The sequence below is a fragment of the Cyclopterus lumpus genome, chromosome 22 (assembly GCF_009769545.1).
Source record: "Cyclopterus lumpus isolate fCycLum1 chromosome 22, fCycLum1.pri, whole genome shotgun sequence".
Taxonomy (NCBI): Eukaryota; Metazoa; Chordata; class Actinopteri; order Perciformes; family Cyclopteridae; genus Cyclopterus; species Cyclopterus lumpus.
Window position 1 is genome coordinate 16,917,697 of NC_046987.1, and position 27,650 is coordinate 16,945,346.

Here is a 27,650-nt window from a genome sequence, read left to right on the forward strand (position 1 = left end):
GGAGTTTATTTCCCTTTGGGCCGTCATTGATGAGCAGTCACACACTGTCAATAACCCTCTAGCACAAACATATGCACTGCTGCCTTTATGCACTTTAATTTGACAGTTTTTAATGAACTTTTCTTTTTTAAATGAACATATAATCTGTCAATGTCAATATAATTCCTACACACTATTTATTTAATCATCGTTGTATGTACACACTGTGCACAATCATTAAGTCCATTAATATACATTCAGTCTTATATATATATATTCCCTACTTGTGTACATAACAGTCCTGTCTATACTTTACAGTATATCTTATGTTGATGAAATTGTATAGGACCTTCTGTTCTGTTGTTAAATCAAGGTATCCCAAAAACTATTATTTTGTGCTACTCACTACATAATATAATATATATATATATATATATATATATATATTTTAATCCAATATACTATTCAAGGTTAATTTCAGGTGAAATATGGCAAAACGACAAGTTTATTGCTATTTAAATTCTGAGACGGGCAACACGCGAAGAGGTTTAACTCTGTTTTATTTCTGAGAAAACATAGGAACTGAAAAATGTACAGTAAAAACAAAACAAAACAACATGTTATAATATTTGGTGACATTTTACAATGACGAGAGAAGCTTGAAAGGCGGCGGGGTGGACTCCCACCAATTTGTTAAAACGGAATAATTATGTTTCTTTAAACCCGAGCGAGCGATCCATCTGTTCAATAAACGATCTTTTGCGTTCTTCAGTTCAAATCAGCCACATCGCTCTCGCGCTCTATGCCCTCCCGCGTTAGTTTCCGGGTTTTCCTCTACAATTCCTAGCAACGCTTCTTGGACATGAGCAGGAGCCATTGCGCTCACTGTGAAGGATTAATAACAACAACAACATGGAGCCCCGAGAGGTAATTTACGTAACTATAACTTTATTCCTATAGCGAACATTAGGTTGTGTCGCATTGTATGGTGTCCGTGTCGATCATAACCGGAGTAATCTGTCACACGTCAACGTGTAACCAACGCTGTCCGTTGCTAACAGTTACCTAACGTCCATCCGACTGGTTAGCTAGCAAATTAACCGTCTGGAGGACAGACGCTCAACACAACGTTACTTCTCCTTGAAAAAGTAATCTTCAGATATAACTAGTATTGCGCTTCCAAACTGGCTGTTTGCAGGTCACCCAGGTCTCAACTCACTAACCTGTCGCTTGCCACCTTTTGCTATGCATCTCAACTAGTTAGTTAACGCTACATGGGATACATCAAATAAGGATTCTAACGTTAGTTAAACTCCTCATGGGAAAGTTCCTTTTTTTTTGCAACTGTAACCATTCCTGCATAATCAATAATGTCCCATGAAGTGTTTACATTATTTTGTCTGCCATCATATTCAAGCAAATGAGATTGGTTTCAGGAATTCCTGGGTAGATAGTCATGTCAATTTAATTTATATAGCAAAATAACACAATATTGCGTCAAGGGGCTTTACAATCTGTACAGCATGACACTCTCAAATATATAAAGAAAAAAAACGTTTCAAAGGTAAGAAACCTCAGGAAGAGCAACAGAGCAGATGTACCTCTTCCAGGATGGACAGACAGGCAATGATCGTGTGTGCAGAATACACAGACATAGTAAAATATTACAATATCCAGCAGAGCAGTCTCATTGTTATGAAGTTGAGGTTTCTGCTGACAGAGGAGCAACCAGTCCCAACACAGAGGATACTGTATACAAAGTGATGGCAACTGGGAGGAATGACTTCATGTTGTGTTCCGTGTGTGGCAAAGAAGACAAATAAGTGTATTGTTGAAAGTGCTCTGCTGTTCGACCAACAGGTTATTTTACAGGATGAATCACAGTTTGTGCAGCTCCTCTGCTCTGCCAACTCAAGAGGCTGCAGAGTTGTTACCAGCGTTTTCTGTTAAACCTCCAAAGAAACTGTTCATCATTGTTTGCTCAGCTGTGTTCAAGGGCAAAAGAGGACCGTAATAGTGAGTCACTTTTTTTGGTAATTTGGTTCACAGAGGGAGGCGGCGCCTTCTCCATTGCCAGCAGATGAAGATGCGAGTCAGTCTGTTGGACAAACATCCTTAAATCTACTGGCTCAAAGTCATAGACATGCCAGTCAGGACCAGAGGCAGCGCAGGCTGGAAACAGATGAGTGGGAGCTTCAAAAGCCACGGGGGCGCCGTTTACAGTCAGGTAAATGCATTGAATAAAAACAATGAATTTTACCCAATAAATGAAAATATATACAGTCATTTATGGTATGTATGTATTTTTGTCTTGTGATTTCATGATCTCTGTGTTGGTATGTATAATTCATAACATTGATATGATAATGGAAAGTTGCATACAACTTAATCATATACGTTTGTAGGATTTATACTGCAGTTGTAATTTGTAACTCTGTTGCTTGTGAGTAACATTCAGGATTTTTGTTATCATCAGAATTTCAGGACAGTAACCTGTCTCCAGCTCTTTCACTGTTGCCTTCAAACTCTGGAGTGGAACACAACTTCACTGAATATTCTTTATTCCAGCAAAGTGACAACGAATTTGTCCCTTTAAGGTAAAAAAAAAACAACAAGATGATTGAAAGACAATTATTGGTTCTGTGGACATATTTTTTTATAACATGTCATTTGATTGTTCAGAAGTTTCTACATGTATTTATTCCTCTTTTATTAAAGGGCCTACCCAGACATTTCCGTGGCATCAGAAAGATTTAACGTTCCACTCTGGGATCGCACCACTCTGGCCTCTGAGTGTGGTTCACTGTCCCAGCACCCTTTGGCCCAGGCGACCATCCTGTCTGAAGGAGTGAGCAGCTGCTGCTCTCTTTCTCAGCACAGTGTGTCACTCATAGAAGAAGGCAGACATAAGGAAACTGTTCACTCCCCACCGATTGCTACCACTGACAGACCGGGAGTACCATCCAGAGATAAAGACAGTAGCAGAGAGAAGGACTTTAAGATGCACACTGACCCTCCAGATAAGCCAGTAGGAGAGGCTGCTGAAGATGAGACATTCTTCCTGAGTAAGGATATTGCTGCCCAGCATCTTCTGAAACTTCTTCAGAAAGATATTGGCATGCCAAGCAGCAGCAGTAGTAGTGCTGTTTCCTCCAACTCAGAGACCTCTGTGAAGGCTGCTGCATCTTATTCCGAACAATCTAAAAGCACGGAAGTTTGTAAACCAGCCACTGACCAAAGCATGGTTAGAAGAGAAGGTCCTCCGGGTGAAGCTTCTCTTCCCCAGCAGCAGACGCAACAAACCAACAAAGATTTATACTCTGACCAATCACGAACCTCGTCGTCTGAGGCCTGTAACATCACCATGGGGCTCCGTAGCACTAAACCCGATGACAGTAGTGACGAGTTACACAGAGAGCTGCTGTCTGAGGTCGAGAGGCGCGGCGGCCGTGAAGCTGGATCTAAAAAACAACGGCGGAAAAGTCCTACATTGCCCGGTCAATCTGTCACTCCATATCCCACGGGGACGTCTGAAGGCAAGCAGAGCGCGACCAGAACGAATATGGGCGGCCCGCAATGGACAGGAGCGTTTTCAGCAGGAGTAGAACGGGGTCACAGAGAGCAAGACCTGTGGTTCTCAGGGAACCAAACAGGGATTGATGGTTCCTACCTGGGTTTCCTTCCACAGTCTCAGTCCACTCCGGGAGTTTTCAAGGCTCCACCCAAATCTAGCGCCAAGGCTAAATTCGGGCAACTTTCTGCCATAGAATCTAATAATAACTCTCATCAGTCAAACACAGGGATCACTCCACAGCCAGATGTTCCTATAGCTGATGTCCATCCACCAGACAAAGCAAATCAGAGCCAAGAGGAAGTTACCTCTGCAAAAGTCCAATCTCTCCCGAGTCTCAACTATATGCAGAAAGTCGACGCTTGGAGGGCAAATCAGAGTTCAGGCAACAAGTCACTATTTGACAGCTTGGCACTCCAAGGGTTTTCTGGCATCTCTCCTAAAAAGAAAGCTTACGATGCAGTTTCTGACCCCCTGAATCACATCCTGAGTCAGCAGGTGAGGAGTTTACAACCGCCTGCTGTTTCAAGTGCTGTCAATCAGAACGTCACAGAGAGCTCCTCCACAGCTCCCTCTGGCTCTCCTTCAAGAAGAGGGGAGGCGGTGGGCAGTGCTCCAAGTGACAACGATAACACTGGGTCTGCAACAAGACCCTCTGCCTCGCGCTTCGGCAGGTCACAGTCCCAATCCTCTCTTAGCACCATTGTCACGTCGGCCCAGAACGATCAGCAGAAGAAAAGACCTGCAGAAGGAGAGAACAGTCAGATTCAGGATGATGTCCTTTGTCAGCCGAGCGCCACAGTTCAACCGTCGCCTGGCCTGAGCCTCGGTCCTTTCAGTGACGTGTCACTCGACCTAAATTTGACGCTCTCAAGTTCCCAAGATAGTTACAACGGTGGAATGAAATTAGGAACCGGAGCGTCTTCGGTTGTCAGCCTGGAGGTCGATAACTACGCGCCGCACTGGACTTCAAAACTATCAACGCCACCACCTCTGCCCAAGCCGCGAGAGCTCAACATTGAGGAGCGAATTCCGGTAATTGAAAAACTGAAAATCCTATATAAACAAGAAAAATATATTTAAATGTGTTTAAGACTGGAAACTTATAAAGTTGTTAATGCAGAGACAGTTTCAGCAGAGAATAAATTAAAAGATGTCACAGTTAATTTCACTCAGTGTGCACTATGTAGGGAATTTGGGTCAACAATTGCATAATTGTGAAGATTTGTATATAGCTGATTCTGATATTGTATTTATTTTTCTTGCAGTTGTATCTGCGTAACCTGGGTATTGACCAGTCTCCCTCAACAATTTTAACTCCATTCACACCCAGAGGGCCAATCAGAGAGCCTGAATTCTCTCCCACTGATCTCTGTACAATTCAAGGATCAGTTGGAACACCAACCAAGAGCACCCAAACCTCTGAAGGTACTTTTGCCACAAACGAAAAATATATGACTTGTATTTGAATGGTAGACTTTTCATTGGGCAATAAAAATTTGACCAGTCTAAACCAGTTGGGATGGTTGTGCTGAGAACCAAATATCTAGGAGAGTGTATGTCATTACCTGTAGTCCATCATACACTGTGTAAGTAAATAAATATATATATATATATATATCTCGACCAATATTTAAAATCCTGCATTTTTTTAATGGTGTCTCCTCTTTGTTGTTACACATTTCATTAGAATTTTAATTTTCTTCCACTTAAAAGACGAATGGATCATTTTACCAGCTGTTAATTGGTCAATTTACTTTTATTCCCCATATGAAGCAATATGGTTTATTTACAAAAATAAAACTCTCATATTGTACTTTCAGGTGGCAGTCCCAATAAAAGAGAGTTTTCAAGGTGCAGCATTCTGTCAGTGGACTCCAGTATATCCATATCGTTGAGCATGGACAGTCTTGGTCCAGGTCTATCTGTCCCAGACTGGACCAGACAGGCTTCTTCTTCAGACACAGAAGCTATCCAGAGTAAACGCAGACTGGCAACCTCCTCCCTGCCTGATGAAGACTCTTATCCTTCCACCCAGCAACAGCACATAGACAGCAGCTTAACCAGCAGCCAGAATACCATCCGGCTAGGAGACTTGGAGTCTCCCTCGCAAACGAGCCGTAGTTTGGAGCAAAGTGCAGATCTTTCTATCGTTGGCTCCGCTGCCTTGTTTGAGATCCACAAACTTCTCTCTCAGATGGAGAACGTGGTCTCTACTGGGTCTTCTGAGGCTTCCTCATCCAACCCTGCAGTGCCCCATCTGCTTTCTGACAATGACGACATCTTGCTCTCACCGAGGAAGAATACCAGAGGGCTCCAGGACCCCTCATTCTCCTCCTCCTCCTCTTCCTCCACTGAGGAGCCAAGAACTCAACCCGCTCTACTGTGGGCCAGGCCCACGTTGGACTCCATGCTGACCTCAGAGAAACTGGAAGAAGGCTCCATTGGTCAAGAGAGTATGTCTTCATTGGGGCAACCCAATAATTCATTCACACAAGCTGCACCGAATGTCGGTGCATACAGACGACCACAAGATGGCACCGTTAGTAGAGGTTCAGGGCCATCCATTGTCCTCTCCCAATCAGCCCGGCGGGCAGAGCCTGAGGGCTGCAGTGCTGCTCCCCCTGACAACACAGTCCCACCACAGCCACCGTTCATCACGCCTTCACCAGTTTTGAGCACACAACAGCTCACATCTACTCCTGCAGACACAGAGGAGGGAAAACAGGCTACTCTGGAAGGTCCTGTATGGAGCAGCACCTCCGAGGACACTGATCAGGGCGTGACGAGTGACGGGAGCAGCGAGAGCTCGCTCGCAATCAGAGTGGTGAAGTTGCTGCAGAGTGAATCTCCAGCCACAATGGGGTCCAGTACATCCAGCATCATTGGCCAAGAGGAGAGCAAAGCCAGAGGTAGCCAGAGTCACACATTTAACACGTTAACGTTTTACACTCTAAGTTTGATAAGTTTTCATGGTTAATTGTAAACATCCAGTTAAACGTTTCCAACAAATCATCTGCACGAGCGTAATAGTTTGCATGTTGCAGAGTGGATTAAGCTGAAGATATTGGGACAGCAGTGTGAGCCTCTGGAGTTGGACAAAGAAGACCGAAAGAGGATTGAAGAGATCAAGAGAGAGCTGCTGTTAAGAAACCCTATACAGGTAAACCACTGTTGAAGAACGTGTGTATAAAGTACTCTAAATAAACAATAACAAATGTTCATTTTGACATGCAGTTCCCTTTTTCGATCTTTTGAATATTGACAGAAAATAATTTGTTGTCATTTTGACGTCTACCCTCAATGTCTGGACAGTACACGTCTCACGCTAAAGGTAACGGGCATGTTGTGTCAGACATTTGGAAACATTAATTTTAAATGTTTTCAGAGCAATTTTGCAGTGCAAAAGGTTTTCCTTTTGATGTTTGCAGCTCATGATTGAATTCACAGGATAACATAAACTAGCACCTGGCTGGGTCTCACAGTTTGAAACATACTTTCTTTATGTTGCTTCTCCTTCCAGAGTCTGGGGAGCACAGATACAGAGAGCAGTGCAGGGTCCAGTGTCCGAGTCCTAATTGGTCCGGATCCACCTCAGCAAGCGGAGACACCCACTCCCCTTGGTGACCCCAACAACCAGCCGTCCCAGATGCTGCAGGGCCTCAGCATAAAGCTCTCTGGCTCTGGTGTGCAGCTTCAAAACCCTCTTCGCCCAAATCTAGAGGCTCAGATACAACAGATCGCAGCAAGAGAAAGGGTAACCCTCCCTAGGACGAGCCTTCAGGCTCTCACATCTATCACCATCACCAGCTGCAGGCGCTCCACCTCCCCTTCTCCCTCCACGTCACCTGCACCTCCCCTCAGTCCACCACCAGAGCTGCTCCACCTGTCCGAGCTCTCCAACAGAGCGGTAGAACACTCTAAAGTTAACAGCGTGATTCTCCCTTCAATGGATGGAGAAGAGGATGAGGTAGCCAGGAAGCCGGCATTGGCCTTTGAACCAAGCAGTGACCTGACTCCTCTGTCAGCACCAGGGAATCAGAAGAGACGAGACACTGTAGGAGGCCAGTTGGAAGGCCCTCCCCCACCCTCGCTGGGTTTAGGTAGGGAGGACGTGAACGCTGGAGACGACAACACACAATCTTTCAGACGAGATAACGACTTATCCGTCCAGGACAGCTCTGTTTCTGGTGTTAGTCATGAAGCCGAACAGGCGACAGGTTCATCGGCATCTGAACCCGCAGCCATGACAGGTCACGTCTCACATGTCCATCTCACTCTGTCCCCCAAAGCCCCTGATCACAGCTCGGCCATCGCTGTCCGCTCCAGTCATGTTGATGCCGTCGCGGCGCTGCCACGTAAAGAATTCGTCCCCCTCAGACATTCTTCTGCCGCCAGCAGTCCGGACGAAGGAGTCGGTCTGTCCAGTCCAGCAGAGTGGTACGACAACACCGCTGCACCTCAGGGACGGATGACCTCCACATCTACACAGGGCTTTCCACCGCGAGTTGCTGTGTCACAAAGACCGTTCACTACTGAAACACCAGGTAGGCTTGTTATGAAATGTACAGTGTATGATTAGACTTATTTTTAGCTCAGTAACAGGAGGATTTGACCGTTTTATAGTTCAGTTTTTAGCCCATCAATATCACACTATAACTGACGGGTGAGTTCTAAACTAGAAGATGGACGAGAACATTCTGTGTAAGTTTATTTGTGTTTTATGATATTTTTGATGAGGCTACACGTTCTAATGCTGAATTAGATCATAAGTTGTCAACATGGCTTCATTCTAGATTTTCTGTGATTTGGTAAAGATGATTTCTCACCTCCCTGACAGCAGTGCCTGTTCTGTTACCGTATAAACCGCATGGAAGTGAGGAGCTTTTCTACATGCCTCAAACAGAAGCTGACGTCTCCTCCTTCGACCCTTCTGACACCACCATGGAGAGCTCTCACACAGGTACATTCCTCTCAAATATAAGAGATCACATTGAACTTTGGTTGCGTTTCCACTTCATTACAAAACTCCATAACTGACTAAAAGTCAGTCTGACTGTGGAAATCTGAATGTTTAGATCACAGATGATGAAAAAGGGATTAAAGTATGGGTCTTACAGGTAAAATATATGTGGCTAAAATTGTCTGAGAGGAGTTAAGTGAGTGGCTCCACAGGTGCACTGGACTGATACTTAACTGGTGGTTGAAGAAAATACATTATTAATGGTGTTAAGTAAAATCATAACAATGAACAACAAGACAACTGAAAACAAATGGCTGTTGGGGAAATAACCTGACTGATTCTTGCCGCTATCACTCATCAAATAGTAGAAAAGGTCATGAAATCTGTTTATTAAATCCAGAGAATTGAATTGTCAGTTGAATAAGGAGGCTCTGCTCTCTTTGCCCCTGTGTGGGGAGCAGCTGGTCTATTGTAACATACACCAGGCAGTGGATTAATTATTCATGTTCAGGGGCAGAGTGAGACAAAGGCAGAGCAGGGGCCCCAGCAGAGCGACGGAGGGAGAGAGGGCACTGCAGACATATCTTTGACCATCTTCTGTTCATTGCTAGCTGAAAGAAAGAAAGGAAAAAAGAAGAATTCTGGTGCCTTTTTTCCCTGCAGCGTTTATCCACCTGTCACCTCAGAAATGAGGACCATCTAGTCTTGCGGTCTTATGAGTAGCACCACGATGTAAACTGACACTTTTGAATTGCGAGCAGGCTCAGACGACGCTGTGCCCCCCCGCTTCAGCAGCGAGGTCCTCGGCCACAGAGACGCCGGGTTGGACCGCGGAGTCACCATCAGACACTCGGAGGGCATCTACAGCAAGAGGCTGAAAACAGCCACCTTCAAAATGCACGAGCCGGGGCACCGAGGTGAGCCGAGCGCGCACGCAAACACTGCGCATGAAGTTGTATTGTGTGACATGCATCCGTGAAACAAGCGCCTTCTGTCGATTTTAATTGGCCCAAAAAAAGCCTCCCGTTAATTGTTCATTTGTGCACTCTGGTTGGATTAAATCAATATAATAGAAACATTACAAATGTAAATGTGCTGTAAGGAAAGGGAAATAATCCGTGTTTTGTGATGCACCTTTTTGGGAAGAGCTATAAAATACAGTGGACAGCGTTGTATGGGTTGTATCACAAAAAAACACAATTAGATGAATGGATCTAGTTTGTTTTCTGCGTTCATAAAGATCCTACCAGACTTTTATTTAGACTAGACAAGTATAAAACAATTTACTTGGCAAATGGTTATTTACATATTAAAAGAAACAAAACATTATTAAGTTTGCAGTTACCAGCAGACTGTTCTCACTGAAGTAAACTCAAATTATATTTTTTTATCACAAATGAAAGTCAACATTACCTCTTCCACTCAACTTAATATTTTTCAATATTATTTTAAGACAAATTATCCCCCAAAAACACACCTCTTAAACTCTTATCCTAATTCAGAAGTAACACCTGTTATCTCCCTCTCTCTGTATCAACAGATGGAAACTTACCAACAACTCCAAAACCGTCTCCTCGGTTATCGGGTACCAGAGTGCCTTCATTAAGCAACCAGAGAGCCTCCAAGAGAGACCAGGGGACCAGCCCTGTGCAGTTCCCTAGTCATGACCAACCAGAGCGAAGCCGTGTGAGATTTCAGCTCGTTCATGTGGACGACGACAAGGCGGGCCGTCGCCTGGGCAGAAGCTCCGCCCCCCAGGTAGGAGGAGAGCTCGACCAGGAGAGGAGGGACTCTCGCCTCCCTCCCCCAGCTGCCCGGCAGAGCAGCGGCGCTCTGGACCAGCTGTGGGAGAGCTTCTGTGAACAGTGGAGCCTGAAGGAGTCCCGACCGACCAGCGACAGAGAGGCGTCGCTGCTTGAGCGGCTGGAACGCCTGTCCTGTCTCATTCATAGCTCACGGAGTACAAACAAGTCAGAAGGAAAGCCAGCGTGGAGAGGAGAGGATGCTGGAGAGGTGAAGAGGAGCGTCGGTTGTGAGGCCAGAGGAACGGAGAGGAAAGTCAGAGGAGGTAGAAAGGTCGAAGGTGAACCTCCCGAGGTCCCTCTTCAGGCCTGGACGCAGAGGCTTCAGGTCCAGACAACGTCTCCATCTGCAGACGAGGACAGCCGGGACTCCTTCACCTCCAGCTTCTCCCAGATCTCCTCCCCGAGTCGGCACCTCTGTCCCGCAGACAGAGACGAGTCGGAGACCTTGTCCACCGGCTCCGGCTCCATGTCCACCGTGGACACGGAGCGGCTGACCCGAGCCTTCGGAGCGCACCGAGTTCAGCACCTGAAAACGAGCTCCGGCCTCCGTAAGCTGTACAGCACCATCAACAAGCAGAAAGAAGGGAGGGAACAGAGGAGAGGAAGACACAAAGAGCCTCCTCACCTCATCACACTTTTAGAGACCACCGGCACTGAGGAGTCCACAGTAAGTAGATCTGCATATAGTTGCCCTTAAAAAACTAATGTAATTCCAGATGTATAAGAATAATCATATCTTTATGTACCCAGTGCAATAAACATAGCTCTATTTGGTCATCGCCCTTCAATTCTTGTGGATTTGAGAATATATATGGCTTTTATGTAAAAACTAAGTATGAAGTAAAGCTGAAGAGCCTTGGAAATCATTTTTATTTAAACATGGAACCATAATTCACCCACTTGTTTCTGTCCAAGCATCTGCAATGTTTGAGAGAAAAAAATGAATTTACCATATATTCTTGTCTGACGAGATCAATCAAAATATATATTTTTTACCATTATGATATCTTCATCACAGATGTGTCGGTTCAAGTTGCTAAATTTCACCAAAGGAACGTGAACACAATTTCAAAGTCTTGTGACTGGGGAATTTTTTTCTTTTGCAGGTTGGATTGTTGTAATTGTTGAATTCAATGTTCCCAGAAACTAAAGCAGCTAAATAGAATTCATCCATCATTAATTTAATATTTACGCCGGTGTCTTTTCCCACGTGTCCAAACGGGTGTGTAAGTCCTATGATGGAGCGCAGAATAAAGTCATTTCATTGGCCTTCAGGTTGCAGATGATTCTACGACATCGACCAGCACTCCCAGCCTCCCGTCCCACCGCGGCCCCTCCAGGACTCTGGCAGCCAAGAGGGCTGTTAAACTGGTCAGCAGAGGCATCCAGGCAGGTCAGTGCAGCACAAGAAGAGTTACCTGTTCCTTCCTCGCTAAAATGGAGATGGAGTCAAGTAATTCATTTACAGGAAGCAACTTTACTTCACGTTCTACAGTTTTAGATGGCTTTTAATACTTTTGTTGCAACATAATTATCATTCTTGAAAAGATTCTTCACACTGTTGGTTTCTGGTTCCTCAGGCGACCCGGAGCTCGTCAGTAATGGGACCCGACGCCACACAAGAGATGTCGGAACCACTTTCCCTTCGCCGTCCACCCAGATCTCCTCTTCCTCGTCCGGCTTAGGAAGAGGAGGGCGGAGGAGCCCCTCGAAGAGTCAACAGAGGAAGAGCAAGAGAAGCCCACCGAAGACGTTCCCTGAAGGTACGTTAGATTTAATTTGGTGTCTGTGCTCTTAACTATCGCTGTATTCTCACACAAATGTACACAGTATACTTTTAATTGAGTAAAACTAAATCCGGATTGAATTTCCCTGGTTCCTTTGCAGGCGTTTCATGGTTCATCTCTGCTGACCACCTGAGGTCAGAGGCGAGGAAGGAGAACCGGCCCGAGGAAGAGGAGTCGCCGTGGAGACCGAGCACCGCCTGGTTTGAACCGTACAGCAGAATCCAGCCATGGAGGGAACCGCTGAGACAAGTCCACGAGGACGGGAACGAACCTGCTGAACCCGATTTAGGTCCAAGAACCAAAAGGATGTCTTCTGGTCTGGCTCGCATCTCTCTTCAGGTCACTTTTCCTTTTCCTCCCAAAACGTTGCTTGTTTGGGCAGAATGTGTATTTGTACATTTAAAAAGTGAGAGGAAAATGTTCTTTGTGATGGCAAACTTTTGTTCTGGTTCCTGCACAGTCTTCTTGGCTTGTCATGGACATATGAATAATGAAAACAACTTTTCCCAAGTTATCAACTTGTTCACATGGATTTAAGTGAAAACCTCACACTAAAAGGCAGATTACGTAAACAAACACACAGAGAAGCTCGGATTACAACACACAGAGGGAGAGTGACTTCTTCTCTGCTCAGGTGGACATTACTCCTGTCTTTACGTAGACAGTAGTTGTTGCTGCCATAGTAATGCTCTGAAGTTTTTGTTTTTGATATTCAAACAATCAAATCTTATTTATCTTACATTTTCTAATGCATGTTCCTCTTCAACCCTGCAGGAGGCTCTGGAGATGCGTCGTCCAGAGTTCATCTCTCAGTCCAGGCAGAGAGTGAGGCGCCTGGCTCTGCAAGTGGAGGAGAGGAATCTACAGGAAGTCTTCAGCAGAGAGAGACGCGAACTCTTCAGTCGGCCCGGAGGACCAGCGAGGCTGCCGAAGCCTGCAGGTAACCGGGGACGACCACCAGGACCGACTGGATACTTGATCTCTATTTCTAGCGTACTTAACTGAGGCGTCTCACTGCTACATATTCTATGTATCCAGATAACCGTTCCTTACAGTTTCTGCACGAAAACTCACAACTGTGTTTTAAAATGTTTAATTTAAATAACTGGACTGATGACTTCTTCTTTCCTCCGTGTGTTCAGGCGCCGCTCTGCTCAGGAGGGCTGTTCCCAGAAAAGAGATGATACAGAGATCCAAACAGTACAATTTTCATTTGCTTTGAATATCATTTTATTTAAAAATGTAAAGTAATTGATTTATTCTAACAAAAAAAAAAAGTTTATGAATACTTAGAAAAACTTTTTTGTTTTCAATTTGTATCGCAAGCATGAAAGGATATTAAAACACAGGAACATTAAATGGTACTAGAGTCTAAAATATTACCATTTGGACTTTCGTATTGATATTAGTGTTTTTAAATGGTTAAACGCAAGTAATATAAGATCTGTTGGTAACTAATGAGCTGCCATTTCAAATGCAGCCGCTGTATTACATGGTTAGGTGTTACGAGTGAAAGTAAAACTGGTGCTGCAGTACTTTTGTTGCACTAACTGTTTGTAACTGTTTGTCTGAACGTCTTCACCAGAATTTACGAGAGTCTTCCGGAGGTGCAGCGGAGGAGAGAGGAGGAGAGGAGGCAAACCGAGTATCGATCTTACCGGCTGAACGCTCAACTCTTCAACAAGGTTCAACACAAACAGCTGTTCTCATTCACAAAGTCAAACGAAATGAATCCGACACTTTTTCTTTAAAAGCCAGTTTGTGTTTTTCTGTCTTTCAGAGGATCACGAGCCGCGTCCTGGGCAGAAGAAGAGCGGCCTGGCAGGGAATCAAACCCGTGACCTTTTTTAATGTAGATTAAACCAATGATGTGGAAGCATTTTTACCATTTTTATAACAAAACTACCTAACTTAACTAAAAGATACTTTTTATTTATTTGCGTCCAAATTGTTTTAGTTGATATCTGAAAGATTATGTAGAATTTTACTCCATTAGATACAAATATTTTTCTACTTCTACAATGTGTTTTAATGTAAAAAAAATAATAAACCAGATTCTTTTAACATTTTCGCTAAATTCCATGTTTTGAATGGAGACAGTGAAGGCAGACAAAGATGCACTGGCGTTAATGTCTTTATTGATCGGTTATCGGTTGTGCAACAGCAGGAAGCCACACGAGGGAAAAGGGAAGACGAGCTGCACATCAGCTGCACAGATAAATAACAAATAAATAAACGTCTGCGTTTTCCCTCCTCAACTACAGTTATGTAGAAGTCCATTCATTCAATTAATTATAAAGTGATGACAATAATGTGTAAACATAGTCTAACAAATCAATAATAAAACGATTAGCATGGATTAATAAACTCCATGCCTTTTTAAAATCAGCCGTGGTGAAGAGAAACAGATTCTTTGGCCGAGATGTCTTGTTGCTGAACCGATCAAACGTAAGGCAGGCGGCGCTCAGCAGAACAAAAAGTAATGCACACATTTCTGGATTTCTTTGTAATTCAGCAACTTTACCGTAGCGTTCAACTAGCGTGTAAAAGTAGACGGTAACAACTTCCTGGACTTTACACCACAAGTGTAATAAACTATTTAATTTGTGACGCTTCATTTGAGTTTTTAAATAAAACGTGAAAAATCGGTAGAAGCAAAAATAATAATATCCGCATTTTTTTACACAGTAAATCCCTTGAGGTTAATCAGATGTTCTTTTTAGTTCTGTGCCGTCCACGCGGGTCCAATCAAACCACAAGAAGAATCAGTGTCATCAAAACGTCAGTAAAATAAAGTTACGTCGAGGATTTCGTTCTCCTCTGTGGTTCCATCGGCCACTCGGGACTTGAAATATGTGCAAAAGGTCTCTTTAATCAAACCGCAGTAAAATATCCACAACTTCTCAATCACATAATCCTTCTTTCCCTTTAGACATAAGTTATAAAAATGGAGCACACGACAGTGACACCTGATTAAAATTACAACACAGTCATGATCCCTCTAATACTGTGTAGCTTCAACAGTGTGACATAGAAATGATGTTCTGGCCTAATATAAACCACAATGTGCAGCGTCCACACCGGGGCCAACGAGGAGTTTCATAAATATTCTACTACACAACAAAGATAATCTGTGAATCTGGGCAGCATGCAGCAGTGCAGTTACAAGTATCTCTTCCTTTTCTATTCTGGCCATAAAACTAAATGTAGCCCAGTCTTTAATTTACAGTGTTCAGGGCTGTAGTGAGAAACCTCCAAATCACCTTGGAAACCAAGTTCAGTCTCATCTGATTTTGATTTGAGGTCAATGACAGAATAATCTGAAATGTCCGAATGTCATTGGGAAGTTTTACAGAAAGAACAAATCTGATATTTAATGTTGGTAGTTTCGCTCTGCGGAAGTGTACGCTTCTAAATTAATATGCTGTTGTCCTGATTTTAAGAGAATTTTGTGTAAATATTTTTTGAAATTAACAACTGTAGTTAGGCCTACAAGTAGTGGCTATAACCATTTATCACCTGATTAATTGTTTTGTCACTAAAATGCTAAAAAGAAACAGTGAAACGTCTTGAGGGAGTGGCCTCTTCAGATTTCTTTTGAACCCCCAAAGATTAGTTTAGTTTACCGTTCTAAAATAAAAGAAAGAAAAGCAGCAAATTTGAGAAACAATCCCAGTTCGTCTCTTACTGCAGTCCTCACCCACGAAGGCTGAGCCCAAAGCGAGGCAGCGTTAAAACAAAGAGCTCCAAAGTGACCTTGAGATGAAGCTGGTCTCAAACTACGGCCCTGACGTCACAGATCAACTTGCATTTCAAAGAAGACGACATCCTGCAGGTTGTAATCGCTCCACTAGTGATCTGAAATACCTCCTGGTTTCACTTGTTTGGCCCTGGAGTGGAAACCAGGCTGCCAAGCTGTTGGGTGGTGGTGGTGGTGGTGGTGGTGGAGGAGGAGGTGGAGGTGGTGCAGGTGGTGCAGCAGGCAGGATCTCAGCTGGAGTTTAGGTCTGCAGCAGACTGTGAACTCTCTGCAGCTGAGCCTGCGACAGGACGAGGCGATGGACCTGCTCTTGGCCGCGGTTACAGGGCACCGTGACCCGGCCCACCAGCACCGTGTCGCCCTGCTTCTCCTCCTTCGCCTGAAGACAAATAAAAGGGTGCAGCATGTGGCCTGTGGCAAGATCCTTTTCACTTTTGTTTATTAAGACATCTAACTGGGAGTGACATATTTATTTTTGTTGTTTTTTTAAAAAAATACAACGTATACAGACGAGACACACCGTTAAAAGTAGTCCCTAAAGAAACGGGTGCACCTGAAGCTCTTACCTTAACAAACCCGGTTGAAGGGAACGTTGCAAAATCAGACGAGACTCGAGCTCCAGGCTGCTGGTGCACGACGTGCTCGGCTACTTCGTCCTGAGTGGAGAGACAAGAGGACATTTGAACTGGTCCTGAATCAGCCTGTAAGGTGAGTACCTTAAGAGTGTGTGTGTGTGTGTGTGTACCTTCAGTCTGCCCAGCGTGTCACTGAGGGACTGTAATCTAGCCGTCTGTTCCATCAGCTGAGCACCAGGGGTCACTGCAGCACAAACATAACAAATCTGTTCTTCATTCAGGGATTAATATGGAGTGTATTAAAGAGTCATGGAAATGTTACAACATCTCATGGTTTACTGTGCAATAAAGTCAAACTATAAAGTTACGACAAAGTGTCATCCGAAAGTCATAAAATGTAATTCTATAGCATGTCAAATTATTTTGTAAAATATCATAGTATTGAATGTCGTTAAAACATAGTATCTTGTACAAATTCACCCAAAAAGAATCAAATAAATTCACAAAACAAATCGTAGTACAGTATGTCCTAAAACATGTCAATACAAATGACATTTTAACTGCCACAGTAGAGTATGTCAAAAGTCATAATATGGTATAAAAACATATCACTTGCATACCCGGAGATTTCCCAGTGATGTCCACCACCTTGACGTTGGCACTCATTTGCAGCAGAGTCTCCAGCAGCTGGTCGGTCTTGCGGTAGAGGGCGCTAGTGAGCACCTCAGGGCGACCGCTGTCTCTGGAGGGAAGTTTGGTCACATGAAGAGGAGGAAGAGCGGCGAGCTGCGCGCGCATCTTCTCAGCCTGCGCGACAAAACGTGGGACACAATAAACCCAAATAAAACAGCAGTTAAATAGATAAAGACTGAGATTTTAAATGTTTAACTCATGTTCAACGACAATCTGAAAAGGCAAAAGATTCATTATCAGTTAAACTGGATTTCTAAGGTTCAAAACTTAAAAACAAAAAATAAAAGCAAAACTTTATTAGTTTGTCTATTTTTATTTGCAATATCAATGCAGGGTATTTAATGTACATTTAAGACTCCAGGATATAAATCTCCAGGTTTATCATGATGGGGTTCATCCTGAACTTGGGGACATGTGTGATGTGACTACCACCCTCATGGTGGAATAAAGGGAGACGTTGAGATGGTGGAGAGAGGGTTCGTACCTTCAGTCTGTTGTTGTCGTTCTTCAGGTGTTTGATGCAGAATCTCTGTGCTTCAATCTGCTGAGTCAGCAGAGGAGAGTCGATCACCTGGACACCGGAACTGGTGCCGGGCATCACGTTGGCTGCTGGAGGGACAGAGCAGGTGAACGTTATGAACACCGGACTGAACCCAAACCTTCGTTTACACACGGAGCGACCGTGTAACCCTAAACCTTTTATAACCTCAGTTTAAATTGAAAATTCACCAACTATTTGTTTACAGCGGCAACATTTTAAAATATTGAACTTTTCAAGTGTGCATACTTCAGCGCAACAATGTTAAACGTTGTACTTTGTATCCGACGGCTGCCGTTGCAGATTAACATTTGTGAGATTAATCCTGTGACGTGTTTATATAACTGGACGCATTGTTGCAGAATAAACGACCCGACGAGTCAAGACTCTGAATACGTCTTCCACCCGTGTGTCAAACCATCGCCATTCGGTTTTTTTCCTCTCTGGTGTCGTTATCGATAATTACGGCGAAGATAATATAAATATGGATTAAGATGACGCACATGCCAGAGGATGCAGGTTCATGCAATGTATACATGTAACACCTTTCATAATGGTTTAATAACAGGGTTTCTGTAGGTTTAACACAAGACTTTAAAGTTTAACACCGTTTTAATACCGCGCTCAAACTGTCCTGTACAAAAGTACGATGGAAAACCAGAAGTGACAATATGGCCTAAATATATGTATTCATTGTCACATTTTCAGAGCTTCCCAGCAGTATATAACAATAACTTCTAATGATAAAATTAAATGCTGATGAGCTTCCTCGTTACTGTAACTACAGTGTTTGCTACAGGTCTGATGGCGCTTCACAAAACAGACTCCTGTGCTTGTGATCTACAGTAACAATCACTTTTAGTAGTAAGTGCGCATCGGAAAACAAAAACATTTGATATTTAATTTTTTAGAAACCCTGAATATAACACGCATGTAGTATCTAACGGCCGCCACAGCGTGCACATTTAATTATTCATGAGAGAAGCATGCACATGCAGGATCACCAGCAGGTCGATACCTTTTTGTTCCTCTGCAGAAGGTAAAGAAGTAAGAGATTGAGAAGAAAAAGTCACGTAAATGAGGCCAAAAAGAGGACTTGAAGCTAAAATGAAGTTTGTTAGATAGACTTTTAGTCTGTTAAAATAAGCTTGTTGTTGTTAATGTAAATGTTGTGTAGTTGTCCTGCCGCTCACCTCCCGTGACGATGGAAGCGATCCCTGACGGGGATCCGGTTCCTCGGAGCCCGTCGATGGTCATCTTCGATTGGCTGCTGATTCGCTGCTTCAGCTCGGCCTTCTCCGACTCCAGCTGGTCGATGTCGGCCTGCAGAGCGTCCATCGTCTCCTCGAACTCCCTGCGGAGAGGAGGACAACACGGCACAGCTGTAGTCTGTGACGCAACGTGGCTTCCTGTCGGGGTCGTCGGTTCTTACTTTTCCTTCTTCTTCAGCAGAGTCTGGGCTTCGTCCAGTCGGGTCTGAATCTTTTCGACGCGTTCGTCTGCGTCTCTTGACGAGCTGTCCAGCTTCTTCTCCAGCAGACTGAGACGGACACTCGCCTCGCTCAGCTCCTCTCCCTGAAAACACACACAAACAGGCTTCATGCAATAAAGCATGTTTACATTTTTCCTTGTTGATTGATCTGCCAATTTGATTTTTTTGGGACTGATCGATTCATCATTTGGATGTCGGAAGGTAATTAAGACTTTGCAGGTTTATCAGAAAAGTCTGAGAAGACTAAAGAGTGTTAATATATTCTGCCTGGAATTACAGAACGTTTGGTATCTTTGAATAAAAAACAAAGAACATTAACTATTAAAATAGTCATGTTTTGTTATATAATTTAATTCCTGCTGTGTTTTCAAAATTGTAATTGATACATTTGAGCAGATTATTCAGACCCTGGACAGGTGTGAACTTTTCTCCTCATAAATAAAACCACCAGATAATACAGATTGTATTGTATTTAGTGTATGTTAGGAATGAGTCATTTCATTTTATTTGTACACACTCTGGTTTGATCGCAAAGAAATTAATGTAAACTAAAGAAAATTTATGTAAACTAAATAAAAGAGTCGGTGTGTTCTTCTCATGTTGCTGCATGAAGGATGATTCACGCACCTTGATCTTCAGAGACTTCTTCAGCTCTTTGATGACCGTCTCTCGGTCCTCCAGCTTCAAGCCGAGACCTTCGGCGTCGGTGATTTCAGCTCGAAGAGCTGCCGCTCGCAGATCCACGGGTGGAGGGTTCTGATGGATTAACGAGCAGAACGTCAGAACTAGAACCTGCTGCATTCGCGTCGAGGAGAGAAACCAAGACGTGCGACTGTGGCTCAGTTGTTAGCAGGTCCGTCAATCAGAGGATCGGCGGTTCGATTCCCCGGCTCCACTAGCCCATGTCGATGTGTCCTTGAGCAAGACACTTAACCCCGAATTGCTCCCCGTATCCGTGTCCACGGTGTGTGAATGCAACATGCATAACTGTCTCTCGTCACTGAATCACCTGGTTTTGAGGCTTCTCCGAGTCATATTCTCCCTCCTGCATGGCGGTGGCCATCTTGTTCATGGTTGCTATAACCATGCCACAGGACTGCCGCATACACTCGTAGGGGTTGGTGCCCTGAGATCCATAAATCTGAAAACGATGGTGTGCTCGTCAATAAGCAGAGCAGTTTGTGTTGCTCGTTACAAGTGCTACAAATAAAACATGTCTTTCTGTTGCTCCACGTAACTACGACACATTTTATGAACATAAACTGCAATTGTTTGACAGATGTTTTTTGTTTTGGATTCATCTTTGTTGTTCAGAGTTGTTTCCAATGCAGATCACCTGAAGTACTGTTTATTACCTGCTCTCCTGCCTTGAACGCCACGTCCTCCAGTTTGACGGCTGACAGCCCTTCCTGTTCACCAAGAGGCGACATCATCTGAGCTCCAGCTGCCGCCACTTCCTGCAACACCGCCACCACCCAGGTCAGGTGTTTCCTGCAGTCAGAGAGGGTGTCGCACACCTGCGGGCCAAAGGTCAAATATACATATTAATCTTCATAGAATCTTATAGAATGCTTCCGACATGATAAAGTAATGTAAGCTCTGGCGTGAACCAAGGAGACGAATCAGCCGGCAAGTGGACAGCGAGGAGGTTTGGTTGCCGTGGTTACCTGTTGTCCAAAGTTGAGAGCCGCCGGGATGCCCGGCGCGTCGGTTCCCGGCATCCTGCGGCGAATCTTCTTGCAGAACTGTCGGATGTCGCTGCAGGACGTCTCCAGGTCCTTCAGCAGCACGGCGAGGTCGGCCTTCTCCTGACCCGTATGCAGGAACGCCCGCAGACGACCAACCTCCACCGCCATGCAGTCCAAGGCACTCTGGGTAAACTGCACGTGGACACAACAAGTAGGACGTTAAACTGGTGGACACGCCTCAGTTCAAGCCGCTAAATAAACAGCCATTGTGTTCATGTATTCTGCAGGTGAGACGTGATGTAAACAGAGGATGAGGTGGTTGTATTTTGTGTTTTTACTGAGTACAGATTCCTCTCGGCCCGTCGGGGATGTTGGTACTGTTGTATTTACGCTGTGCATACGTTGTTAAAACACGTTGATACATGGTTTCTAACACACACACACAGAGGTCATGGTTTCTGAGACATGTACTTATACGGGCATACAGATATGTTAAAATGCTTCTGGGACCTATTTCTGACCTTTGCCTCAGAGAGCAGGCCCGTACACGAAAGTCATACGTGATACTTGTCACGTCTGATAAGGCGCAAAGGCCTCTGGGGCCTGCGTTAGAGAGCGTCTCCCCTATAAATAACCCTGTACAAGAGATGTATCAGTTGGTGTTTGTCTGTTGCTCGTTGCTTGTTCTGCTTTTTTGGCTGTGCTCAATTTTTTGTAACTTCCTGAAAAGGACAGAAAAACTCATGCTAATAAAATACCCACTCCCATTGTGAGACTGGGGTAAAAACTAAATTAACCAGGTTACACTCCGTGTTTTTGCGGCCTCCTCCAGATGCCTGATGGACAACATCTAGCCTGACTTAAAAAGGGCAAGTACCTGCGGGAAAACCATTTACAGACAACATAATCTAAGTAGCTGAAAAAATGTTTATTCTAAGGTTCCAGAGTAGGAGGTGTTACGGAAGAGAGAGCTCCAATAAGGTGGTTTACAATTAGAGAGCCGCCCCCTATATAGGCTTCAACCTCCAAGGGCTATTCAGAGACTGAGATGCTCTGCGAGAAGGAGGAGAATTAACCACGCCCGGAAACAAAATAACTAGAGCCGTTGTCTTAAGAACGGCTCTAGTTATTTTGTTTGTCTGTTTTATAGAGTTTGTATAAGAAGACAACCTTTTGTTTCCTCGACAAAGCAAACCAGCTTAGAAGAAGAGACTAATAACGTTCAACCTTTGAATACTGGACTGAAATAGATGCTATTAGGCATATTATTTGTATTAATGGGACAGATCCAAATCCAGACCTAAATGACAGACCAGTAAACGAAGGGTTAGCTCAGAATAAGTGTTTTGTGTTTGACGACGCAGTACTCACTCTGATGTGGTCCGCCAGCTGCATGGTGCAGTCCTCGTTCTGATCGGCCAGGTGGATGCTGTACAGGTGCTGAGAGACGAGTGAGGTGTTTATGTTTATGTTATCATAAGCAGATCAACACTGGCATTGTGATGTTCTTATATGCTGTATGTTGTAATACAAACGTGACTGCAGGAGAAAATTACGTTTCCAATACATTACATCAGAAATGACAGATTTATAGCCTGTAAGGTTTTCATACTTAATGTGAAGTGACTTAAAGGTTCTTGTAAACCCCAAAAACTTATTACATTTAGTGTTTTTAATTTTTTTTTAACCAGAAATCATTGTGAGTCAATTTCTTTTTTTTACCAGAGGTCATTGAGGTCAAACATTTTCTTCCTCCATAAAACATTTGTAAAGCAGATTTGTTTTTAAATCCTGAATCATTCACATCCATGTGTACGATCTCAGTGTTTCCTGTGTGACCCACACATAATATCACTATTATCACTGTAAATTAATTGACTGTTAACTGTTTCAGCATTAACTGTAAAAAACAAAACAAACATTTCTTAAATGTTTTGCATTGGATGCAACTGAAATAATTAAACAAAACATAAAACTGTGTGTGTGAGTGTGTGTGTGTGTGTGTGTGTGTGTGTGTGTGTGTGTGTGTGTGTGCGCGTGTGTGTACCTGATAGTATTTGATGGCCTTGGTGAGCGGCTCCACGTTGACCGTCTCGTCCAGCTGGTCTTTGTGCAGCAGGTCGATGAGGAAATCCAGAGAACGTTCGTGGACGCTCATCTCCGGGTACAGAGAACCGATCTTCTTATAGACATCCACACTGCACTGAGCCATAGCCCTGACACACACACACACACACACACACACACACACACACACACACACACACACACACACACACACACACACACAGTCATTAACAGCCTCAACTGTAGTTGTGTAATCTATTACTTCTACTAACAAATGTTCTGCACAAAATTGAAAAAATAAATATATGCAATCCATTGTTCTTCACTCAAGCTTTAAGAATCAACGTAAAATATGAATGAGTGGATGTGTTGAGTGTCACTGAAGCTGAAGATAAAGTCGTGTTGTGTGCAGAACAAACAAAAGAACTTCCCCCCCCCGAGGAGAAGACCGAGATGCAACTGAGTTTACAGATTTTGATTAAAACCAAAAGTGATCTCTCAGCGCTCCGCCTCTCTCCTGCTGAAACATCTTGGGTGAAACGTACTGCTCGTATTTGTGCAGCGTGGCCTGCAGCAGACTCAGCGAGTACACCAAACCGCCGGCGAAGCTCAGCTGCTCCCCGATGGCTCCCTTCAGCCCGGCTCGCTCCACACAGTTCTCGTTCAGGTCAAACTTCTCCTGGGCCTGTTTGCTGATCAGCTCGGCCTGCGGACACGCAAACAGATGCAACTAAGGTACATTAAAGAGTTTAAAGCATTGATTTGAGGCTTTTTATTGAACAATCCATATCTCAGTTCACTTTAATAGCGTGGACAAAACAGTAAACGGCGCGGTGTTCACCTTGCAGATTAGTCTGGGGATGAGCAGCAGCACCAGGATGCAGTCGTGGTCTCCGCCATGACGGAGGAAGGACTCGGGCATGAAGGAGGTCAGAAGGGACACGTGTCGGTTGGCCTGACCCACCTCCATCTTCCTCAGCTCCATCTCAATCGCCTGAACGCACACGATGTAAAACACAACGTAGAGACAATCAGTATCACAACAGTTTTTAAAATCAGTTAAACATGAAAAATGATATCCGGATCCAGAATAAATAAATTAAAAAATCTAAATTAAAACTTTCCAACCTCTAAACTCACAGAAAATCAAAAGAAAGCTATATATAAAAATTAAAAAAGGACTTTCCGGTTGACACTGAATCCCATTCAACGTTATCACACCACTCAGAACTCATTATTCAGACCGCACAGCTCTTATTGACCTTGGCGTAGGCCTTCGTCTCTGCAAACTTAATCTTGAAATCGAACATCTCCGCCGGCGCCTGCTGCTGCAGCTCGGCTGAGGCTTCCTGCTGGCTGGTCAGCTCTCTGTTCACCTCCTGAAAACAAACACACAGGAGGATCAGCAAACGGAAACACGTAAACTACGTGTCGCGTGTTCACCGCGTGTTCACCGCGTGTTCACCTGCAGATGAGCTGTGAGCTCGCGGTATTTCTTGATGGTCTGCTGGTAATCAGCGACAGTCTCCTGCGCCGCCTCGACGTGTTTCTCGGACTCTCGGACCTTCGTGGTGCCCAGATCCAACATCTCCCTCAGCTCCAACTCCGTCTCTCTGGCGTTCTCCTGCAGCTCGTCGTTCATCTCGTTTATGGCTTCCTGGACGGTGGAGAAAACAGAACAGGGTCGTCCCCTCACTGGAATCATATATATAAAATCACATTTATAAATATACTCTATCCGTGTCTTTACTTTACTAATACTGCTCGTTAACCCACTCGATGCTTTGGGTGATGATGTAATAGCTCAAGTCATCAGTTTAAAACGTCAGAAATGACTGATTATAGTGTGACGTCATTACATTAGTATTCTTAGTTTGGTAATTTTGTGTGTTATTGATATGAGAGCAAAATGTAAAACAAATACAACTCCCAGTTTCGACCTATTTATCTAGTAACAAAAACATATATCTCTGTGTTGGTTTATCATAAAGTATCTGCACATACTGTAAGTTAATACTTGTTCCGAGGTCAATGGATGACATAGGTGGACTAATTAAATACTAATAGTACCTAAAAAATGTGGCCTTTATATTTAAACCATAATTCAAATAGTAACTGAACAAAACAAACACCAGAGGGCAGCACATACGACCTCCTACAGTCCCGTTACTACACACAGAGATGCTGAGCAGCAAAATACACCAGACTCTAGTCATTAGTGTTTTATTAATCAACCTAATTTCACTCATGTCTCATATTGAAGTTAATATAAACTCAATGAACTGATGATTTTCACTCACCAGGTCAGTGACCGTCTCCTTCGTCTCCCGGACTTTCTCCTCCAGGTCCAGGTTCCTCTCTGTCAGCATCTCCACCATCTCCTCTGCCCCCAAGGCTGCATCCACCTGAATCAAAGCACATCATCATCGATATTATTATTCGGCTCGTTATAACAACAGCTTTAAGAATCCACATAACAATACGTTTCCTGAAAAAGATCCTCTCATGCAATGCAGCAGAACTACTCAGAAAAGAGGCCGATGCTGGCGGACTGCAGAATGATTGATGTCCCTGCAGCTCTCTGTGATGAAAGCACCGACCTGTTCTTTGAGCTCGTCGATGGTCTTCTCTGCCAGCGTCATCTCCTCCTGCAGTTTTTCCTTCTGGCTCCTCAGAGCGTCCAGCTCCACGTTCTTCTTCTCCATCTGCTTCTGCGACTTCACATGTTCCTGCTTCTCTGACGACGACAGGTCACGCATCCTGAAACACCAGAGAAGACAGACCATAAGGATCTGCGTCAGGAAGAAGTATCCAAACCTTTTGGAATGAAGACAATATGAATAAAAGAAACACCGGAATCCACACAGCATTCGACAACTACGACACTGCAAAATATTAATTTCTTTTTTACATTTTCTCTCCTGTTTTTTATGACTTAAAGGGATAGTACGGATGTTTTGTAGTGGGGTTCATGAGGGCAGCAACAAAACATATTTTAAACACCTAAATAAATCTGGATAAGTTTAAGTGAACACTATATTTTGAATATATATTCCTTCCACCCGTTTCACAGGATGCATTTGTGAAGAAACTTAAAAAGGAAGGAAACTTGTTTTCACCGGTTCTTCAGTCATAATCAAGGAATAAAAAATCATTAAGATTCGACTTAGGAAATGATTCATCAGAATACCTTTTTCTCACTTGCCTCTCAGAGCTTGTTTGATGTGAAGATAATGTAACAGAGCTTGTTTATTTGATGTGTGGGGTAAACGTGTGTTTTGTTTTGTTGTTAAGATTGTGAGTCTTTGTTTTGTTGATGTGGGAAGTGTATACAAAGAAATATAAATACAATTACAATAAATTATAAAAAATAGAAAAGATCTGAATCAAGAATTTTGTCGAATTTCCTTCTCTTATACCTATTTATTGTCAAATTAAATGAAGCAACACGACAGAGGCATTCATGACTTGTCATCACACACCTGACCAGTGCCTCCTTCAGCCTCCCATTCTGCTCCTCCAGCTGTTTCACATGGTAACTGGAGGCAGCACCATCCGAACCTGTGAGAAAACCAAAACACACCACTGAGCTCTCCAGTATCCGGTGGTTATTATTAAACTTCCTAGCATGACTTCTAATGTAGGTCAGCAAACAATGACGATGATGAGTTATATTTCAACAAATTGCCCCTTTAAAGTAGGCTGTGATAACCGTTAGCTGCAGTTGTAATTAAACAAAACAAATGGGTGAAGAAAAAGAAGGCAGCATTAATAAATCAGACAGAGTTCACAGATGAGCGGCTCGATAATTCATACAAATTTTTATACAACCTTGAAATTTATAATCTACGAGTGCAGAAACATAATTATTTAAATTTTGTTCCATTCTGTTCACAGGTTAGTTTCTGAAACTTCGCTAAGAATTTTCTTTGTTCCGCCTTAAACATGCAAACAAATTAAGTATTGAAGCTGCAAGAAAAGCTAGTGTTGCCTTCATGAAATTATTTCTGGATAAAAAACTCACGTCAGCTCTCACATGCGGGGTTAATAATGTGGAGAACAGATGATAAAACGTGTGTTCATGTCTCAGCCGAACCTTTCTCCTCGATCTCGTGCTTGAGGATCTCCAGGTCCATGGTGAGCTCGTCCACTTTCTCCTTGTGGGAGTCGACCTCCAGCTGCAGAGACTCCGCCCTCTCCTCGGCCATCTCCTTATCCAGCGTGGCCATCTCGATGGCGTCCGCTGTGTCTGACATCTCCTCCATGTAATGCTCCTTCGCCTCCAGTGCTTCCTTTGCCTCCTACACAGATTATTATGTTTAGTTAGTTATGTACACTTGTGAATATCGTTTTAATACAATCTTTAAAACCTGCAAGAATTTCTTTTCTCTTTAAGCATTACTTTGTTTTACTTCATTGCTCGTTTTGTGCCTTTAAAATAAGTTAATTCTTCATTTAAAAAGGAAGTGTTTTATTTGATTTTCCTGCTGCTATTCTGCTTTATGGAGATAATAATTCTTTATACGATTTTTTAGTGTGCGTTCGTGTCATATTAGTTGAAATAGTGTCTCCTCCAGCCTCATCTGTTTTTGGAAGAAAAACCTGGTTGCCTTTAATATTTGTTTATATAAAAACTATAAAACTATAACGTTCTATATTTGTAACTAAATAAGAAAGAATCAAAGTTAAAGTTCAGGAAAAACATCCTTATTTTATGAAGAGTTAAACTCTT

The 27,650-nt window shown here is 43.5% G+C and overlaps 2 protein-coding genes across 6 annotated transcripts in view; one reads left to right on the top strand and one right to left on the bottom strand.

The window, feature by feature from the left end:
* Nucleotides 1–506: 506 nt before the first annotated feature.
* Nucleotides 507–14,174, top strand: alms1 (ALMS1 centrosome and basal body associated protein). Of its 3 annotated transcripts, XM_034525283.1 has the most exons (19): nt 507–906; nt 2,029–2,206; nt 2,456–2,576; nt 2,698–4,585; nt 4,819–4,978; nt 5,374–6,462; nt 6,598–6,713; nt 7,074–7,653; nt 7,843–8,097; nt 8,391–8,513; nt 9,275–9,430; nt 10,054–10,985; nt 11,594–11,711; nt 11,899–12,081; nt 12,206–12,444; nt 12,880–13,045; nt 13,248–13,305; nt 13,691–13,790; nt 13,886–14,174. In XM_034525283.1, the coding sequence occupies exons 1-19, from the start codon at nt 892–894 to the stop codon at nt 13,964–13,966; spliced, it is 6,558 nt and encodes a 2,185-aa protein (XP_034381174.1). In that variant the 5' UTR covers nt 507–891; the 3' UTR covers nt 13,967–14,174. The 3 variants fall into 3 exon arrangements, with proteins under 3 accessions (XP_034381174.1, XP_034381172.1, XP_034381173.1); XM_034525281.1 differs by having other exon boundaries at nt 7,074–8,097; XM_034525282.1 differs by having other exon boundaries at nt 7,074–8,097; nt 8,394–8,513.
* A 49-nt stretch (nt 14,175–14,223) lies between these two features.
* Nucleotides 14,224–27,650, bottom strand: part of dctn1b (dynactin 1b) — a 38,748-nt gene continuing 25,321 nt past the window's right edge. The window contains exons 8-28 of one of the 3 annotated variants that reach the window (XM_034525286.1): nt 27,015–27,219; nt 26,401–26,479; nt 25,519–25,678; nt 25,219–25,323; nt 24,384–24,575; nt 24,181–24,297; nt 23,760–23,912; nt 23,464–23,624; nt 22,899–23,067; nt 22,223–22,291; nt 20,831–21,043; nt 20,519–20,680; nt 20,173–20,304; nt 19,791–19,919; nt 19,104–19,246; nt 18,865–19,025; nt 17,618–17,742; nt 17,061–17,247; nt 16,611–16,684; nt 16,432–16,521; nt 14,224–16,244 (exon numbers count right to left, since the gene is read on the bottom strand). In XM_034525286.1, coding sequence (XP_034381177.1) covers nt 16,107–16,244; nt 16,432–16,521; nt 16,611–16,684; nt 17,061–17,247; nt 17,618–17,742; nt 18,865–19,025; nt 19,104–19,246; nt 19,791–19,919; nt 20,173–20,304; nt 20,519–20,680; nt 20,831–21,043; nt 22,223–22,291; nt 22,899–23,067; nt 23,464–23,624; nt 23,760–23,912; nt 24,181–24,297; nt 24,384–24,575; nt 25,219–25,323; nt 25,519–25,678; nt 26,401–26,479; nt 27,015–27,219 — 2,964 coding nt within the window. In that variant the 3' untranslated portion in view covers nt 14,224–16,106. The remainder of the gene's footprint in view (nt 16,245–16,431; nt 16,522–16,610; nt 16,685–17,060; nt 17,248–17,617; nt 17,743–18,864; nt 19,026–19,103; nt 19,247–19,790; nt 19,920–20,172; nt 20,305–20,518; nt 20,681–20,830; nt 21,044–22,222; nt 22,292–22,898; nt 23,068–23,463; nt 23,625–23,759; nt 23,913–24,180; nt 24,298–24,383; nt 24,576–25,218; nt 25,324–25,518; nt 25,679–26,400; nt 26,480–27,014; nt 27,220–27,650) is intronic. The other 2 variants (XM_034525287.1, XM_034525284.1) reach the window with 2 other exon arrangements.

Bases quoted from the DNA above. Each gene is read 5' to 3' on its own strand.
- alms1 (XM_034525281.1), top strand. The intron at 8,098-8,390 runs GTAGGCTTGTTA...CCTCCCTGACAG, and splicing joins GTTCACTACTGAAACACCAG to CAGTGCCTGTTCTGTTACCG. The intron at 12,082-12,205 runs GTACGTTAGATT...GTTCCTTTGCAG, and splicing joins ACCGAAGACGTTCCCTGAAG to GCGTTTCATGGTTCATCTCT.